This window comes from Arachis hypogaea, chromosome 20 (assembly GCF_003086295.3).
Source record: "Arachis hypogaea cultivar Tifrunner chromosome 20, arahy.Tifrunner.gnm2.J5K5, whole genome shotgun sequence".
NCBI classification, from domain to species: domain Eukaryota; kingdom Viridiplantae; phylum Streptophyta; class Magnoliopsida; order Fabales; family Fabaceae; genus Arachis; species Arachis hypogaea.
In genome coordinates this window covers 143,960,251-143,980,330 of record NC_092055.1, presented here as the reverse complement: position 1 = coordinate 143,980,330, position 20,080 = coordinate 143,960,251, and the positions used below count along the sequence as shown (strand labels likewise).

Below are 20,080 nucleotides of genomic sequence, written 5' to 3'. Positions count from 1 at the left end.
TTATCTGGGCTTCTTCTCGGACTTCAGGGAGCAAGTCAAGCTCTTCTTTGTGCCCCTGTATATTCCCGATCTCGTCGTGGAAAATCACTCTTGGACTTTGCTCATTGACTTCTATTGGGATCATGGCTTCTACGCCATAGACTAGTCGGAAGGGTGTTTCTCCAGTGGCGGATTGGGGGGTTGTTCTGTAAGCCCATAGTACTTGTTGGAGCTCTTCAGCCCAAGCTCCTTTCGCATCTTATAACCTTTTCTTCAGCCCTGCCAGTATGACTTTGTTGGCTGCTTCGACTTGTCCATTGGCTTGTGGGTGTTCCACTGAAGTGAACTGGTGTTTGATGTTCATACTGGCTACTAGGCTTCTAAAGGTGGAGTCGGTGAACTGGGTCCCGTTATCTGTGGTGATGGAATAAGGTATCCCATACCTTGTGATTATATTTTTGTAGAGGAACCTCCGACTTCTTTGTGCAGTGATGGTGGCCAGTGGTTCTGCTTCTATCCACTTTGTGAAATAATCTATTCCCACTATTAGGTATTTAACTTGTCCTGGCGCTTGGGGAAAAGGGTCTAACAAGTCCATTCCCCATTTTGCAAAGGGCCATGGAGAAGTGATACTAATGAGCTCTTCTGGGGGAGCCACGTGGAAATTTGCATGCATCTGACACGGCTGGCACTTTTTCACAAATTCTGTGGCATCTTTCTGTAGGGTTGGCCAGTAGAATCCAGCTCGGATCACTTTCCTGGCCAATGACCTGGCTCCGAGATGGTTCCCGCAGATTCCGCTATGTACCTCCTCCAACACCTCGGTGGTTTTTGAGGTCGGTACACACTTTAACAATGGTGTTGATATCCCCCTTCTGTAGAGAACATTTTTCACCAAGGTATAGTGTTGTGCTTCCCTTCGGATTTTCTGGGCTTCTTTTTCCTCCTTAGGGAGGATGTCGAATTTTAGGTATTCGACTAAGGGGTTCATCCATCCGAGGTTTAATCCGACCACTTCAAAGACTTCTAGTGTGTCTTCCGTTTTTACCACTGAAGGTTCCTGGAGAGTCTCTTGAATCAAGCTTCTGTTATTTCCTCCTGGCTTGGTACTTGCTAGCTTGGATAGGGCGTCTGCTCTGCTGTTTAGATCCCGAGTTATGTGTTTCACCTCGGTTTCTGCAAAGCGCCCCAGGAGCTCCGAGGCTTTCTCCAAGTACCTTTTCATAGTTGGGTCTTTTGCCTGATATTCCCCACTTATTTGGGAGGTCACCACTTGGGAGTTGCTGTATACCATCACCTTCGTAGCACCGACTTCTTCTGCCAGCTTCAATCCTGCGATCACGGCTTCGTATTCTGCCTGATTATTTGAAGCTGGGAATTCAAACTTGAGGGAAACCTCTATCTGGGTTCCCCTTTCATCTACCAGTATTATGCCTGCGCCGCTTCCTGTTTTATTGGAGGATCCATCCACGTAGAGTTCCCAGGTAGTTGGTTTGTCCTCTTGATCCCCTGCATATTCTGCGATGAAGTCGGCGAGGCACTGGGCTTTAATCGCCGTCCAAGTTTCATACTTCAAGTCGAACTCGGAGAGCTCTATTGCCCATTGTACCATTCTTCCTGCAATATCCGTCTTTTGGAGGATTTGCTTCATGGGTTGGTTCGTGCGGACCCTTATTGTGTGAGCCTGAAAGTAAGGCCGTAGCCTTCGAGAGGCTATTACTAAGGAGTAGGCAAACTTTTCTAATTTGTGATACCTTAGCTCAGGGCCCTGTAGAACTTTACTGATGAAGTAGATTGGGTGTTGACTGACCTCGTCTTCTCTTATCAAGGCTGCTGAGACAGCCCTGTCTGCCACGGATAGGTATAGGACGAGGTCTTTTCCGGCTATAGGTCGGGTCAAGATAGGAGGTTGGCTCAAAAACTTTTTGAACTCCTGGAACGCCTCCTCGCATTCGGGAGTCCACTCAAACTGGTGCCCCTTTTTCAGTAGGGAGAACAGTGGGAGGGATCTTAATGCCGATCCCGCCAAAAATCTGGAGAGGGCTGCTAGTCGGCCATTCAGCTGTTGGACCTCTCTCAAACAAGTCGGGCTTTTCATCTCTAGGATAGCTCTACACTTGTCGGGATTGGCTTCGATCCCTCTTTGTGTTAGCATGAATCCTAGAAATTTTCCTGCCTCCACTGCGAAGGCGCACTTTGCAGGATTTAGTCTCATCCCGTGCAACCTTATGGTGTCAAAGACTTGTGAGAGGTCGGATAGGAGGTCGACTTCCTCCATGGTTTTTACCAACATATCGTCGACATATGCTTCGATTAAGCTCCCTAAGTGGGGGGCAAACACCTTATTCATCAGCCTCTGATATGTGGCCCCTGCATTTTTCAATCCAAATGGCATGACCACGTAGCAATAGTTGGCTCTGGGCGTGATGAATGATGTTTTTTCCTGGTCTGGTTCATACATCGGGATTTGGTTATACCCTGAGTAGGCGTCCATGAATGACAGGTATTGATACCCCGAGCTAGAGTCCACTAGGGCGTCAATGCTTGGTAGTGGATAAGGGTCCTTGGGACATGCCTTATTTAAGTCGGTGTAGTCGACGCACATTCTCCATTTACCATTTTGTTTTTTGACTAGCACTACATTGGCTAGCCATGTTGGGTATTTGACTTCTCTGATGAAGCCGGCTTCTAGGAGCGCCTGCACTTGCTCTTCTACTACTAGGGCTCGCTCTGGGCCGAGCTTGCGTCTTCTTTGTTGCACAGGTCGGGACCCTGAGTAGACCGAGAGCTTGTGAGACATGAGCTCGGGATCTATCCCAGGCATGTCGGAGGCCTTCCAGGCGAAGAGATCGGAGTTATCTCTTAGGAGCTTAGTCAACCCTTGTCTTAGGGTTTCCCCTAGGTTGGCTCCTATGTGAGTGTTTTTTCCTTCCTCTTCGCCGACCTGAATCTCCTCAGTTTTTCCCCCGGGCTGTGGTCGCAGCTCTTCTTTAACCCTTGCTCCCCCGAGTTCTATTGTGTGGACTTCTTTGCCTTTTCCTCTCAGGTTTAGGCTTTCATTGTAGCACTTCCTTGCCAGCTTCTGATCTCCCCTCACCGTTGCTATCCCCGACGAGGTCGGAAACTTCATGCAGAGGTGGGGCGTCGATACCACCGCTCCGAGTTGATTAAGGGTAGCTCTGCCGATTAAAGCATTATAGGCCGACCCCACGTCGATGACTATGAAGTCTATACTCAGAGTTTTTGATTTTTCCCCCTTTCCAAAGGTGGTGTGGAGGGGTAAAAATCCTAGTGGCTTTATTGGCGTGTCACCTAATCCGTACAAGGTGTCGGGGTAGGCTCTTAACTCTTTCTCATCTAAACCTAGTTTGTCGAAAGCGGGCTTAAAGAGGATGTCTGCTGAGCTTCCTTGGTCTACTAGTGTTCTGTGTAAATGGGCATTTGCCAGGATCATGGTAATTACCACTGGGTCATCGTGTCCGGGGATTATTCCTCGCCCGTCTTCCTTTGTGAATGAAATGGTCGGAAGGTCGGAGGACCCCTCTTCGACCTGGTAGACTCTCTTGAGATGTCTTTTACGAGAGGATTTTGTGAGTCCCCCTCCCGCAAATCCTCCTGAGATCATATGGATATGTCTCTCCGGAGTTTGTGGTGGTGGGTCTCTTCTATCCGTATCTTCTCGCTTTCTTTTTCCATGACCGTCCGACCTTTCTATGAGATATCTGTCAAGCCGACCTTCTCTGGCTAGCTTTTCTATCACATTTTTAAGGTCGTAACAGTCGTTTGTGGAGTGCCCATATATCTTATGGTACTCGCAGTAATCACCGCGGCTCCCCCCTTTTTTATTCTTAATGGGTCTGGGGGGAGGCAGCCTTTCAGTATTGCAAATTTCTCTGTATACGTCCACTACGGGAACTTTCAATGGAGTATAAGAGTGATATTTCCTTGGCCTATCGAGGCCGAGCTCTTCCTTCTTCTTCGCTTCCCTCTCCCTTTCTTTCGTTGGGGAAGGGTGTCCGAGTCGCAAACTCGGGTCTCTTAGCCTAGCGTTTTCTTCCATATTGATGTATTTTTCAGCTCTTTCCTGTACATCATTTAAAGAGGCGGGGTGTCTTTTTGATATGGACTGTGAGAAGGGACCTTCTCTAAGACCATTGACTAGCCCCATGATGACCGCTTCGGTGGGCAGGTCTTGAATCTCCAAGCATGCTTTGTTGAATCTTTCCATATAGGCTCGTAAGGATTCCCCGACCTCCTGTTTTATTCCCAGGAGACTTGGTGCGTGTTTTACCTTGTCCTTCTGGATAGAGAACCTCATCAAGAATTTTCTTGAGAGGTCTTCAAAACTGGTAATTGACCTCGGAGGGAGGCTGTCGAACCACTTCATCGCTGCTTTTGACAAGGTTGTCGGGAAAGCTTTGCATCGCGTGGCGTCAGAGGCGTCGGTCAGATACATCCGACTTTTAAAGTTGCTCAGATGGTGCTTTGGATCGGTGGTTCCATCGTAGAGGTCCATATCGGGGCTTCTAAAGTTTCTCGGAACTTTTGCCCTCATTATGTCCTCGCTAAACGGATCTTTCTCTCCTAAGGGAGAATCTTCTCTATCGTCGTGGGAATTCCGACCTTTGAGGGAGGATTCTAACTTTAAGAGTTTTCTTTCTAACTCTTTTCGTTGCTCCATCTCCTCTTTTAGGTTCCTTTCAGCTTCCCTTTGTCGTTCCCGCTCCTGTTCTAGCTGTTCAAGGCGGCTATGGATTAATCCCATAAGTTCACTAGCGTGGGAGGGTCCTTCTTTTTCTGACTCGCGCCCCTCCGAGGAGTTCACCTTCGGATTTTTGATTCCGGAGGTGCCTTCCCTATGTTGGTCATTGACTTCCTGATGGAGGGTCTGATCTGCCTCAGTGTTCAAATTCTCTTGTTCGGAATCTGTCTCCACATGACCCTCTTCAGGGGATCTTTCCGCCATCACTGGTTGATCTCACGGGTCCCCGGCAACGGCGCCAATGTTACGGTGGGTAACCAGAGATTAGTGGGCCGGATGGCGTTGGTTGGCCCAAACGTGTGAGGGAGGTGACTATCGAGTGAACCTGAAACTCGGTGTTCCTCCGTCCGACTTGTACGTGCGAAAGAATGGGGGGTGGTACCTGCAAGGACACTCCGATGCCTAAGTTAGCAAGAGTGTGAGCAAGTTTAGAGTGTATTGGACTTAGTGATACCTGAGGGGTGTCAGGGTATTTATAGTGGTGAACCAATAACCACCGCTGGAGTAGTGCCACCTTTTTAGGTGGATAACCGTTCCCATATCTTAGGGAAGTTAAGATATGGCTCTATGAAGTGGTTGGAGAGTTTCTAGGGGCCGTTACTCATTCGAATGAGTGTTATCTGCCAGCTAACCCTCGTATCCGACTTCTTTGGAGCAGGTCGTGTTCAGTACCGACTTCTTGGGATGAAGGCTGGTACTGGGTGAGGGCCAACCCTTTGGGTTGGGTCTATTTGCTTGGATCCTGGACCTTTATTATTGGGCCAGGGTATGAACACTTATCATCGGTAAGGCAAACAGTGTAGCCGCTGTAGCATGACAGGAGCCAGTTCCAAAACCACGATTGTACCTATGATTTATGAATTTCGAAATATTGTTATCAGAGTCGGGCTCAACCGTCCAAGTCTCTTTTATGTGGTCAAAGTGGGCCAAATAGGAGTCTGTCCCATTCCCCGTGAACGATGAAAGAAAGACGGTCTTCTATCATATTTTATTTTTTAGTTTTGAACCCATTTTTGGAAAAACTATTTTGCTTCCTTGAATGACTCTCTTCCGATGCAAAGACATAATGTTTAAATCTAACCTCTTGCAAAACTCAACTAAATCCAACCGATCTTCATGGTTGTCCCTAGTTTTATCAATATTTATTATTGTGTAAATAATATTACTAAATATATTCTTCTCAATATATATATATATATATATATATATATATATATATATATATATATATATATATATATATATATATATATATATATATATATTAGTCTTACTCCTAATCTATCTATCTATCTATCTTGGTCGGTCTATATATAGTTGTTGCTGCACATTTTAATCAACACGAATCCCTTCAGTCAAGTTTATTATAGGAGCCAAACTGTGACCAACCTAGCTACAATCAAGTCTATATATTCTAATAACTTGGGGATATGCATTTATCAAAAAAGCATATCATTGTTGAATCCATAAAATGCACTTGTAGTGGCACCAATAGCAGCAATATGTGCAACATTAAAATCCATGAATGAACAAAGTTTACAACTTTAAAACACCTATATAATTAAAAATAGTAGAATTTATTTCTATACTACACTCAATTGCATCCTTCACTACACTCAATTTGAACGACATCTCTTGAAAGGGGAGCTACGTAGTGAAGATTACTGGGTACAAAAAACGAGCAAAACCAATTTCAAAGTGCATAGAAATAAAGTTCAGAATAAATCAAACCAAAAAGAAAACACCAGAAGTAATGAGCAGAGCAGAAGGAGGAGGCACTAACAACGCATAGAAGTTGGACATTCTTGCGATAGGTCTTACCATTAACTTGAACAGCACCTTTGTCTCCTGTGATTTCCAATAATGCAACAGGTGAACCTCCACGTTGTGTAGAATAACAACCATGATCAGTAATCTAAAATAGTAATTACCCAAAATGCATCATACAAATGACTCATTTTCCATAACCAAAATGCAAACTAGAGAGATCATTAGCAACTCAGCCACCTGTTTTGAATTGCATAAAATAGAAAGTGGAACCTCTACCTCGATATTACTCAACTTGCATAAAATATTGCCAACAGTTAGATCTTTAAGCCATAAATTGCACTAACGATCTTGGCCAATGGTGAAAATAGGATCACACATAGGCTAGTGAGGAATTTGGAGAAGAAAGAAAAACAAATATGATTAATTCTAGATTGACATGACTAATGAAAACACAATCTGCTCATAATTCTTCCCATTTTAAGCCTAAAAAAGCAGAAGATACTTCAAAGTAGATGTCTCACTTACTCATGTCTAGCACGGTAGCACCTATATATTTTATGGTGAAATCACACACAACATTGCTTTTATCAAGTAATGCAAAATCTTTGGCGCAAAATATCACTAACTGTGGCATGATATTGCAAGAAACAAAATTTTCTCTAGCTAGACGAATAGAACAACAACCAAGCCATATCTCATTAGGTTGGATGCACTAAATGAATCAAACATTGCCATCCATAGTGTCCTTATCATAGATCATATCTACATAGAACTTTAAAACATATTCAAAACACTTGGCATATTGTCGAACACTTGGCATGCAAAAGCATAAACAACACAAAATAACATTAACAAGCATTTTTTGCAACACCAATTCAAAATTCAGCACCAATGACATAAAAAATCAGCAGCATTTTGCAGTTACTCGGCAAAGCATCAGTCAATCAATCCAAACAAATTGAAATTCAAACTCAAGAAGCTCTTATCAGCATGTTTAAATATGCATAAACTAACACTAATTCCAATCAGAAAATCCTAATTCTAACCTAAACTCAACTAACAGCAGCAAATAATTCTAAGCAAATCAAATTAATACTAGAATCAACATATAACTAATCCTAAATTAACTAAAATAGAGAAGAAAAGGTGATCTGAGAACCTGAATCGAGTTAATACTAGAGTGGCTCTGTTCTGATTCTACGATTGGGAATGAGAGAGGCATGGGCGAGCTAGAGAGCCACAGGCCCACAGTGCGAGGTTGTAAGGAGGAGAAGAATATGGTTGCGGCAGCACTGGATGGTAGCCGGCGGCGAGACAGAGAAGGCAGGAAACAGGGGAAGAGAAAGAGAGGAAGGGTTTTCGCAGTGGTTGTTCGGCGAAGACGAAGAAGAAGAAGAAGAAGAAGAAGAAGAAGAATGTGGTTTTATGGTTCTGACGGAGGCGCTGGGGGGTGATGATCGATGGGGGTGTTGCGTGGGGTGGTCGAAGAGAAGCTAGGGCTGGAAAAGGGGGAGTGATTCAGATTTCGGTGCTTTGGACTTCAGTGAGTGACGGAGCATTTAAAGCTGACTCTCTTCTTTGGTTTGATCTGCAGCTGTTGGAAAGGTAACTGCCACTATCTTAGTTCTTTTTGTAGCAGAGCCCAAACCGCTACCCTATTGGCTGCTATCATGCCAATTTACTGCGATTTGATAAACAGCCGCTAATTAGCCGCCGCTATCATCCGTATTTGTTGCAGTGAAACCCTTGAATATCTTAGAAAAACCCTAGAAAATCCTAAAAAATCTTAGAAAAACCTAAAAAACCTTAGAAAAACCCTCGAAAACCCTAAGAAATCCTAGAAAAACCTAGGAAACCCTAGAAAGTCCTAGAGAAACCCTCGAAAACCCTAAAAACCCTCGAAAATCCAAGAAAACCCTAGAAAACTTTAACAAAATCCTAGAAATCCCTAGAAAACCCTAAAAAACCTAGAAAAAGCCTAGAAAAACCACAGAAAACCCTAGAAAATCCTAGAAAACTCTAAGAAAACCTAGACAACCCTAGAAAAACCCTTGAAAACCTTAAAAAATCCTAAAAAAACCCTCGAAAGTCCTAGAGAACCCTAGAAAACACTGAGAAAACCCTAAGAGAATCATAAAAAACCCTAAGAGAATCATAAAAAACCCTAGAAAACCATAGATAACCCTAAAAACCTTAGAAAAACCTAGAAAACACTAAAAATACCTAGAAAACCCTAGAATATTCTAGAAAAACCCTAGAAACCCCTAAAAAATCCTAGAAAATCCTAGAGAAACCCTCAAAAACCCTAAAAACTCTCAAAAATCCAAGAAAATCCTAGAAAACCCTAACAAAACCCTAGAAAACCCTATAAACCCTAGAAAACTCTCGAAAACCCTAGAAAACCCTAAAAGACCCTAAGAAAATCCTAGAAAGCCCTAAGAAAACCCTTGAAAATCCTAGAAAAACCCTAGAAAACCCTAGAAACCCATAAAAAACCTGCGAAAACCCTAGAAAAACCCTAGAAAACACTAAAAAAATCCTAGAAAACCCTCGAAAATCCTAGAAATCTCTAAGAAAATCCTAGAAAATCCTAGAAAACCCAAGAAAATCCTCGAAAACACTAGAAAACTCTAAGAAAACTCTAGAAATCCCTAGAAATCCCTAAAAAATCCCTAGAAAACTCTAGAAAACCCTAAAAAACACTAAAAACCCTCAAAAACACTAGAAAAACATAGAAACACCTAGAAAATCCTAGAAAAATCCTAGAAAACCCTAGAAAATCCTAGAAAAATCCTAGAAAGCCCTAGAAAATTCTAGAGAAACCCTAGAAAACCCTAGAAAATCCTAGAAAATTTCTAGAAAACCCTAGAAAAATCCTAGAACACCCTAGAAAATCCTAAAAAATCCTTAAAACCATAGAAAAATATTTAAAACCCTAGAAAACCCTAAAAAACCCGAGAAAATCCTAGAAAAATCCTTAAAACCCCTAGAAAAATTTAGAAAAACCTTGAAAACCCTAAAAAATCCTTGAAAAACCCTAGAAAATCCAAGAAAACCCTAGAAAATCCCTAGAAAACCCTGAAAAACTCTAGAACACCCTAGAAAATCTCTAGAAAACCCTAAAACCCTAGAAAAATATTAAAAACACTAGAAAACACTAAAAAAATTCTAGAAAAGTCTAGAAAACCTTAGAAAATCCTAGAAAAACCCTAAAAAATCCTGGAAAATCCTAGAAAAACCTATGAAACCCTAGAAAAATCTGCGAAAACCCTAAAAACCCTCGAAAATCCTAGAAAACTCTACAAAAACCCTAGAAATCGTTAGAAAACCTTAGAAATTCCTAGAAAATCCTAAAAAACCCTAGAAAATGCTAAAAAAATCCTAAAAACACTAGAAAAATATAGAAAACCCTAGAAAAACCTTTAATACCCAAGAAAAACCCTAGAAAATTCTAGAAAATCCATATAAAACCCTAGAAAATTCTAGAAAATCCTAAGAAAACCCTAGAAAAACCTAGAAAACCTTAGAAAATCCTAAAAACCCTAGAAAAGCCTAAGAAAACCCTCGAAAACCCTAGAAAACCCTATATAACACAAGAAATCCCTAAAAAAACCTCGAAAATTCTAGAAATCTCTAGAAATCCCTAGAAAACTCTTGAAAACACAAAAAAATCTTAGAAAACCCTAAGAAAATCCTAAAAAACCATAGAAAAACATAGAAAAATTTAGAAAATCCTAGAAAAATCCAAGAAAACCCCTAGAAAAATCCTAGAAAACTATAGAAAACCCTAGTAATTACTAGAAATTTCTAGATAACCCTAAAAACCCTAGAAAAACCATAGAAAACCCTAAGAAAACCATGGAAAATCCCTCGAAAACCCTAGAAGATCCTAAAAAACCCTCGAAAATCCTAGAAAACTCTAAGAAAACCCGTAGAAAAACCCTAGAAACCCTAGAAAACACAAAAATTTTAGAAAACCCTAAAAAATTCTAGATAATCCTATAAACTCCCTAGAAAATCCTAGAAAACTTTAGAAAATCTTAGAAAAACCTTTAAAACCCTAGAAAAACCCTCAAAAACTCTAGAAAACCCTGGAAAACCTTAGAAAAATGTTTAAAACCCTAGAAAACCCGAAAAAAAAAACCCTCGAATACCCTAGAAAACCCTAAAAAACCTCAAAAATTTTAGAAAACCCTAGAAAACTCTAAGAAAATCCTACAAAATCTTAGAAAATCTTAGAAAACCCTAAGAAAACTCGAGAAAACCCTAGAATATCCTAGAAAAACCCAAAAAATCTTAGAAAACCCTAAGAAAACCTTAAAAAACCCTAAGAAAACCCTAGAAAAACCTATAAAACCCTAGAAAAACCCTCAAAACCTTAGAAACTCCTAAGAAACGCTCGAAAATCATAGAAAAACCGTAGAAAACCCTAGAAAACAATAAAAAATCCTACAAAACCCTAATAAACCCTCGAAAACACTAGAAAAATCTAAGAAAACCTTAGAAGACCCAAAAAATCCCCAGAAATTCCTAGAAAACCTTAAAAAATCCTCGAAAACACTAGAAAACCCTAGAAAAACCCTAGAACACCCTAGAAAATTCCTAGAAAATCCTAAAACCCTAGAAAACATTGAAAACCCTAGAATAACTCTAGAAAAATCCTAAAAACACTAAAAAACTCTAAAAAATCCTAAAAAACCCTAAAAAACTATAAAAAATCCTAGAAAACCCTACAAAACACTAAAAATCCTAGAAAACGCTAGAATATCCTAGAAAAACCCTAGAAAACCCTAGAATATCTTAGAAAAATCCCAGAAAATCCTAGAAAACCCAAGAAATCCTAGAAAACCCTAAGAAAATTCTAGAAAATTATAGATAAACCTAAAAAATCCTAGAAAAACCCTCGAAAACCCTAGAAAACCCTAAAAACCCATGAAAATCCTAGAAAATTCTAGAAAACCCTAAGAAGACCCTAGAAAATCCTAGAAATTCCTAGAAATCCCTAAAAAATCCTAGAAAACTCCTAGAAAACTCTAAAAAAACCATGAAAAATCCTAGAAAAACCTATAAAACCCTAGAAAATCCTTCGAAAACCCCAGAAAATCCTAAACAAACCCTCAAAAATCTTAGAAAACCCTAGAAAACTCTAAGAAAACCCTAGAAAACTCTAGAAAGCCCTAGAAATCCCTACAAAACCCTAGAAAACCCTAAAAAAATCCTAGAAAATGCTAGAATATCCTAGAAAAACCCTAGAAAACCCTGGAATATCCTAGAAAAACCATAGAAAATCCTAGAAACCCTAGAAGATTTTAGAAAACCTTAAGAAAACCCTAGAAAATTATTGCAAAACCTAGGAAAACCCTAGAAAAATTGTCGAAAACCCTAGAAAACCTTAGAAAATCCTAGAAAAATCCTAGAAAACCCTAGAAAATCCTAGAAAACCCTAAGAAAACCTTGGAAAATCTTAGGAAAACCTTTAAAACCCTAAAAAACCTTCGAAAACTCTAAAAAACCCTAAGAAAACCCTAGAAAACCCTAGAATATCCTAGAAAAACCCTAGAAAATCCTAGAAAAACCATAGAAATTCCAAAAAATCTTAGAAAATCTTTAGAAAACCCTAGAAAAACCTATAAAACCCTAGAAAAACCCTCGAAAACTCTAAAAAAACTTCGAAAACCCTAGAAAAACCCTAAAAAACACTAGAAAACACTAAAAAAATCCTAAAAAGCCCCAAGAAAAACCTCGAAAATACTAGAAAAACCTAAGAAAACCCTAAAAATTCATAGAAATTCTTTATATACATAAGAACAAATAGATTTTGCCCCTCAGATATTACTACTCTCCCTCCTTGTAGATGAAAGGAAACAATGCCAAGTGTCAAAGGGTATTGACTTGTGGGCAAAGCAACAAATCTTATTCTATCATTAATTAAGGATAGGGAAGTCTACCTCAACCAAGGAAAGATACAAGAATAAAGTACCGTGCAATTTAGATTCCTTGATTGATCTTATTATACTATGAATAGATAGGAAGAGAATCTAATTAATCTAGGCAACCTTTTTTAAAAGAATTACAAACTCATTACTTTACTTACTGAATTTACCGAAACTTAGCTATGTAAAATGACAGAAAGTTGTATTCACCTTAAAGTGTATGAGTACCAAGCTAAAGGGACAATATGAGTTCTCGACTCTAAACTATTTTAGTCTGAACAAGACCACATTCAAAACATCAACGATTCTTGCATCTTTTTTACACTATGTAACACTACACGTTATGACTTATAGCAATTCCCAAAACCATCATAACTCCATGTGAAACAAGGCACAAAATCTTTATAAATCAATAGAAAACCATAAAAAATATAGCTATCCTAATTTCTTACAAACAATTATAATTTTATGCTTAATCCTCAAACTTAAGCACCAAATTCTAAATTCTAAATCCTAAATTTTTTATCCATCAGATACTTTTAAATGGGTGGTGCCACCCACCATGTGTAGTTGTTTTTGTTTCCTTTTTAACCGGTCAATAATCTTTTGAAAATTCTTTAACGTGAGTGACGAATCAGTTCACCTCCTTTTGTTATAGAAGCCATTTGTCTAACAAGGATTAGTTAGAAAGACTTTGATGGTTAGTTCCAATTTTTCATTTTTCATACTATCTAAGTCATTTGATTAATAAATTCATTGTAATAACATGTCTTGTTCAAGTAAATGCAATTAATTGTTTCATTTTCTTTCTTAGCATGAACATGGTATCTAAGCCTATCTTGTATAGATGAGCTACCTACAAAAGTTTATTCTTGCAAATATTATGCTTCATATGTTCAATCTTGAGTGTGATCTGAGAAGAATGTATTGAAAATTCTAAATTATTTAAGGTATATGATCTCGATAACCTTCATGATTATGTCATAGTCCTCACTCCTTGAACTATAGAATGAGATTTTCTGGTTGAGTTATGCCTACTGCTCAATGGAAATAAAATAAGGTATATACTTTTGTACATTTCAAAAAACAATGTCTTTACACCAACTCATCCGCATTGCAGAAATATATGAAATAAAAACTAATCCACAATTTTTTGTCTTTTATTTTCATGCTTTTAATACCCAAGATTTGTCTACCCATTTTAAATTGAAAAAAAAAAATATATATTTATACTGTAAGTTGGTTTCTACACCTATCTAGACTCCACTTTTTGTCCAAAAATTTTTCCCATCCTTCTCTTTCAAACATGGTGCTCATACCAAAGTTAGGTACATATAGTGTTGTTGATTAATGTTTCATGGAAATTGGAATTCTGTCTTAACACCTTTTGCGCCTCCCTTGGGTGGGCTAATGGCAATCCACAACAAAGAAATTGTAATGGCAACGAGACCTGCCCAAACATAGACAATGGTTGGGGTCTTTCCTCTCCTCCCCATCAACCCTTTGGCAAATGGATACAAATGAGCAAGCACCCAAAAACTAAAGAAAGCACCTCCAATAAACTTGCTCCAATCTGGATATACGCTGAAAATTGTCCTAGAAAATGCAACCACAATGGCAATAATGTTCACCATAGCAATAACAATGGGTGGAATCATGAGGGAGGACCACTTAACTATATACAAATCTGCATATATATCTTCATCGTCCTCTGCCGCAGATTTGGATGTCAATGTGAAATTAATTTCAATACCAGCAATGACCTTAAGGAGTCCTTGAACCACAGCAGCAAAGTGAGCACTAGTTCCAGAAATGAGCCAAAATTGTTCGTTTCTCCACCATTGCTCTAACTCAACACCAGACCATTTTACCTCAAGAATGGCCAACAAAACCAAACATATGGTGATGGTAAGCAAGTAGATCAAGAAGGCAATGCTAAGAGTTTGGACAATGAAGAACCCAGAAAATAGAGAAAGTGCAGGGAGGAAACAATACACAATAAGGAACACAGAGGTGAATGGGTATATGCCAACATTTAGGTAAGCGAGTCTTTGAAGAAAATTAAGGCGCCGACTTGCAAGGATAGCATTATTCTTTGAGAAGAAGATTTCAACAGACCCTGTGGCCCATCGTAACACCTGGTGCAGTCGATCAGTGAGATTAATTGGTGCCGATCCTCGAAACGAGTCTCTTTTTGTTACACAATACACAGAACGCCATCCACGATTGTGCATGCGATACCCTGTCACCACGTCTTCTGTCACTGACCCATAAATCCATCCTACCCTATCTCCCCACTCTGTCTTGTCCTCGTACCTATAAATAATTTACCAACTTATTGTCAATAATAATTAATTATTATATTTTAAACACATATATAAAGAGACACATTCAAAAAATATATTTATAAAGACACTTCTATTAAACACAACCATAAAAAAGATATTTTTATTAGACACATCCATAAAGACATTTTCATTAAACACAATTATAAATAAGAGTTGGTAGAAGTTGGCAGAAATGCTGTTGGTAACGATTCAAAAGCATGCATACATACCAACAAGAAATGACAGATACGGCCTCTGCTACAGTGGTGGCATCAAGTGGGTCACGAGGTACCCTAAGAGCACCGGGTGGACGTCCATACTTGACTGCCGGATGATCTGCAAGCGGCCGACCTTGGAACTCAGCAATGGGTATGCTCTCGGATAACATGGTAGAATTACCAAAACGTTTTGGCAATAGGTTCATATCTAGATCTCTATCAAATTCACTAGCACTCAATGCTTGCATTTCAGACTCACCTTCACCTTTTTTAGGGTTTACCTGATCCACCAAGGGAGGGTTAAAACCATATAGTGCAAATCTTCGAAACATGCAACCCGTTCCCACATAAACTGGGCCTTGAAGACCATCAAGAGCTCGCATGTTACCATCAAAGAAGACTGTATTGTGGTTGGCATAGCGATCTGAAGGATCAATTCCTTCAAACCTCTGTGGGAATTGGATATAGCATATGTTTTCACCACCTCTATCCATCATGAAGCACATTCCTTCTCGCACCGCCTTGCAATTATAGATGTAATGGTCACAGTCAAGGTTCAGAATGAATGGCCCATTCGACAGAATCGCGGATGCTCGAACTAGTGCATTCATGGCACCTGCTTTCTTGTTGTGATCGTAACCCGGGCGTTTCTCTCGAGATACATACACAAACATTGGTAATCGTATATCTACTTCTGCAAAGTCTATGATCTTGTCATCTGCACTTCCTAACAATGGATCAGGACTTGGCGGCTTCAACATCACCTGAAGTATTCCAGCATGATCACCTTTTGCATGCTCCCTAGAAGGAGAAGCCCAAGTGCCAGGCCAATGGGTACCATCAGCCATCCATGTTGCCTTCAACACTTTAATTGGTTCAGAAGGGTCGGCACCACTCTCTTTCATGTGTTTCATCATCTTCATTTCCTCTCGTGCATTGAAGGCATCTGATCTTCTCCTAATAGAATCTGGAAGCCCATTGATGCGCACTTTGAACTCATCATATTCTCTTTTGACCCTTCTTCTGTCCTTCACAAAATCTGATCTGCTTTTGTTCTTTGTGGGGTCAACTTTTAAGTTGAAGTAACTCTCTGGATTCCTGGGCTCAATTTGATGTTTTCTGCAAAAAGGAACCCATAAGTCGGCAAAGCTAGCAGCCTCAGCCATGGCTTCAAAAGTCAATAGGGCACCTCCATCGTCAGAAACATAACATGAAAGCTTTTCCACCGGATAATCAACTGCTAATATGGAAAGAATTGTATTGGCAGTCACCAGAGGTGGCTCTTTATCAGGATCAGCAGTGGATACAAAAAAGTCAACACCCGGTAAATCTGATCTCCCTGTAGGATTGGAAGGGGATGGAGCATCAAATTTCTCATGAAGGACTTCAAGGTCAGTGGAACGGTTAATGGGGGAAAACTTGGGAATTTGATCAAGTATCCAAGAAAAAGCAAACCATGTCTCACAAATAATTGACATAAACCACAACCATAATGCATCTTGATTTGGATGTGCTATTCTCCAATGTAAAAAGAATCCCAATACTATTAATCGAACAAAAATTAGCAACCTGTCAACAACATCAATAAAGTATATTCAAATCATCAACTAATTAATATACTATAATGTGCATGTAGTTTGTTATGATGATGAATAATAATAACCTATAAGGACTCAAGATAGCAGTTGGAATTGGTATTATTCTACTTAAAGGCTTCCATGGTTTGTCTGATGGATCTATCATTCCTCCTTGCATACCACCATCACCATCACCACCATACATATGATCTTCCTGAGGCCAATACGCATTTCCAACACCATAGGTACCTTTGGTCTCAAATAGCCACCGATTATGGTCAAATTCTCCATTTTGATTCCTTTTCATGACAGACATGTTGTTTGCATCCCGCTTAGACCCATCTGGTGCAGGTAACGGCAATGCTCTATTAGAATAATCTACATCGTCGTCATATTCACCCACTCTATATGGCTCTTTACAACCAGGGCATAAGCCACTTTCTTTTTGTGCATCCAAAAAGCAGTCTCTGCAAATCTTGAACCTGGGTTGGTTCATAAAATTGTATAAAAATCAATTGGATTATTTCTTCCAAGTAATAATACTTTTAATATGGAATTAGGTGTTATATTTAATTGAAGTCATACCTACACTCACATGGGATTACATCATTTCCTCTTTCATCCTTCATAACCTTGCCATCACAGGCAGGCATTGAGCAAGCAGAGCCTTTGGCGCCTGCCATTTGGGGGTGGCTCACCTCAGAATCAATCACCTTGTCCATTAAGTGGGCTCTAGTTACGCTATTGAATCCTCCAGTAAATAAAGAATTGGAAACATATTGTTCTTCGGCTTTCATAGCGACTGATGAGTCCATGGGTTGATTATCAGGGGTAGGAGGAATATGAACAGTATAATTCATATAGTCTCCTGACATGTCTCCAGACATGTCAATGTCTTCTCTTGACAATGTTACATATTTCCCACTTGAAGTTCGCCTTGCAAACTTCACAGTTGGTCCTCCAGAGTTGCGCGCTCCTTGGGAACTACTCGATTCTGATACTCCACTATTACGTACAGACTTTTTTGAAGGTTGGCTTGATGATGACATCATCTTTTCTATAATTTTGATGAATTTCGTTGCAAGCCTTTGCTCATTTTAATTTACACATCTTTTCGAAAGAATCAACAAAGAAACATACCAGATAGATTTATGGTGAGAGACCGAGTCATTTTCTACAATCCTATCTTCAAGGGTATCCGTTTCTGATTTCTAGGAGTGTGTTTGCTTTATATGCATGCGTCTTAAAACTAATATGTTTGTTTTGCTATATATACTTGCAATTTTTTCTTTGAGTAATTATTATTTCCACTTGTGCAATGTGTATGACAATTTGAAACTATTGAATTATATTTGTTTTTATTAAAGCTTTTTAAAATATTTGCAAAAAGATACTTTAGTTAATGCATATCTTTTTAATTAGACCTAACAAATACAATGAAAAATTTAATTCTGTATATTTTCTATAAGAATCTGCTCGGTTAATAAATTTATGATAACACTTGCAGCGAAAACCCAACAACTAAAATTAGTAAGACATCATTTAATATGAAAATAAAAAATTCATTAAAAAATCATATTTTTTGGAAACCTAATGATACATTGCACTTTTGTACGTTTTTCTGTGTATATTTCCGTCTTCAGCAAAATTTAATATTTTCAACACACGATTTTGGCTTCATTTGATTTGAATCCCAAGATGAAAGTACAGAGACAAATAGAAATAGAAATATAAAAATAAAAAATAAAAAAAAAAACATTTAGAATAAAGGACAGCTACAAACAAAGAAAATAGATTTTAGAGAAAAGGACAAATAGGTCCCTGACCTTTTGTTTCGCAGACATTTTCGTCCTCGACCATTGAAAAATACTTTTAAGTTCCTGATCTTTACAAAATTTGGACGGATCAGTCCCTCCGTCCAAATACCTCCATCAGTGACTGATCCGTCCAAATGCCTCTGTCAAGGATTGATCTGCCTAAGTTTTGTGAAGGTCAGGAACTTAAAAGTATTTTTCAATGGTAAGGGACGAAAATGTCCGCGGAGCAAAAAGTCAACTCTTTGATCAGTGACCAAACCTAGGTAACTGTTAACAAAATTCTTTATTTATTTGGGTGAAATTTGAAATATATTATATATATAACGATATTATGTACAATATTATAAGAAATCGTGTTTTTTTTTTTAATAAAGAGACATCTTTTGGAACATATAAATTCCTCGTGGTTAAGAAACACTTGTAAAAGATGTGAGAGATGTCATGAATCTTCTTGCACACTATATACCTTAATATATAAGATTTTGAAGATATAAACCAGGAGAAGCAACATTATAAGTTTAAGTATTCTCAAATATTACAAGTTTACTTTATCATTCTTATAAGTTTAAGAGAGTATGAAATTTTGTTATTGCCTGAATGTTTGATAAGTAACTCATTAACAGCTATGTATTGAAGAAAATATCTTTCTACAAAAGGTATTTCATTTATAAACCATAATATTCAAGTTATTATTATCTTAGAATGCAAATATAAATGTGAAAGTATATCTTTCTTCTCTTTTCTCTTGTAGTAGACCAAACCCACTTCCAATATTTCTGTGTTTTTATTTTCCACAACATTAACATCATTTTCTTCTTCTTCTTCTTCAAATGCTTCTTCTATTCCTTCCTCTTCTTCTTCTGACAAATTGTATTTAGTATCAGAATTTTTTTTGGTGACTATTTAGTATCAGAATTTGAAAAAAAAGGAACAACTTTTTTCTTTGTTTCTATTTTAAATAAAAATGGTTTATTTTCAAATATAAATTTTAAAAACGTTATCTTAAAAATATATTAAAATTATAATTTAATAATTTTTAATTAAGACCATTAGAAAATCTCAAACTTACTTATGTTACGGATCCGGCCCACCATCCCGGATCCAAGACCGAACCCAACACCGGTTCCCCGGGTCCGACCCGTTCCTCACTTCTAGAAGGCCCGAAAACGGCATTCTCAGACTCCTAACCGACTTTCGAATTCAAACGTCTCCTTTATCTTAGCCAAACAAGATAAGATAAGATATTCTCCATCACCTATAAATAGAGGACTCAAAGTCTCTCCAGGTATTCATTCATTCTACACACTTTCTACCTCTCAGATCCATTCTGACTTGAGCGTTGGGTACCACCCCCCATCGCCCCAGTCAAGCGATCCGGCATCCGCCTCGACCCGCAGGTTTCCGATCCATCTCTCAACCCGTACCAGAGACATCTTGTACAACTTAAAACTATCAAATTCAATCCCTACATATAACGTATTATACAGAGTGTACCCTGCATACACATTCAGCAAATATATTCTCCCCCTCCCCCCCCCTCTTTTCTCTCTTCTCTTTTTCTTTATCTTTTCAATTCATTTTTTTCTTTCCTTCTCAACAATAATTCTAAAATTCTTTTTCATACTTATTAATCTGCACAAATACAAAAAGGAAAAAAATTTATACTTATTTTTTCCAACACAATTCATTTTTTTCCT

At 38.6% G+C, this 20,080-nt stretch overlaps 1 protein-coding gene across 1 annotated transcript; it reads right to left on the bottom strand.

The window, feature by feature from the left end:
* Positions 1-13,571: 13,571 nt before the first annotated feature.
* On the bottom strand, positions 13,572-17,915 carry LOC112783104 (cellulose synthase-like protein D4). Its single transcript, XM_025825881.3, has 4 exons — positions 17,152-17,915; positions 16,653-17,048; positions 15,002-16,558; positions 13,572-14,760 (listed from the first exon to the last, which is right to left on the bottom strand). Exons 1-4 carry the CDS (start codon positions 17,616-17,618, stop codon positions 13,800-13,802), a joined length of 3,381 nt encoding a protein of 1,126 aa, XP_025681666.1. The 5' UTR covers positions 17,619-17,915; the 3' UTR covers positions 13,572-13,799.
* Between the last annotated feature and the right edge of the window lie 2,165 nt (positions 17,916-20,080).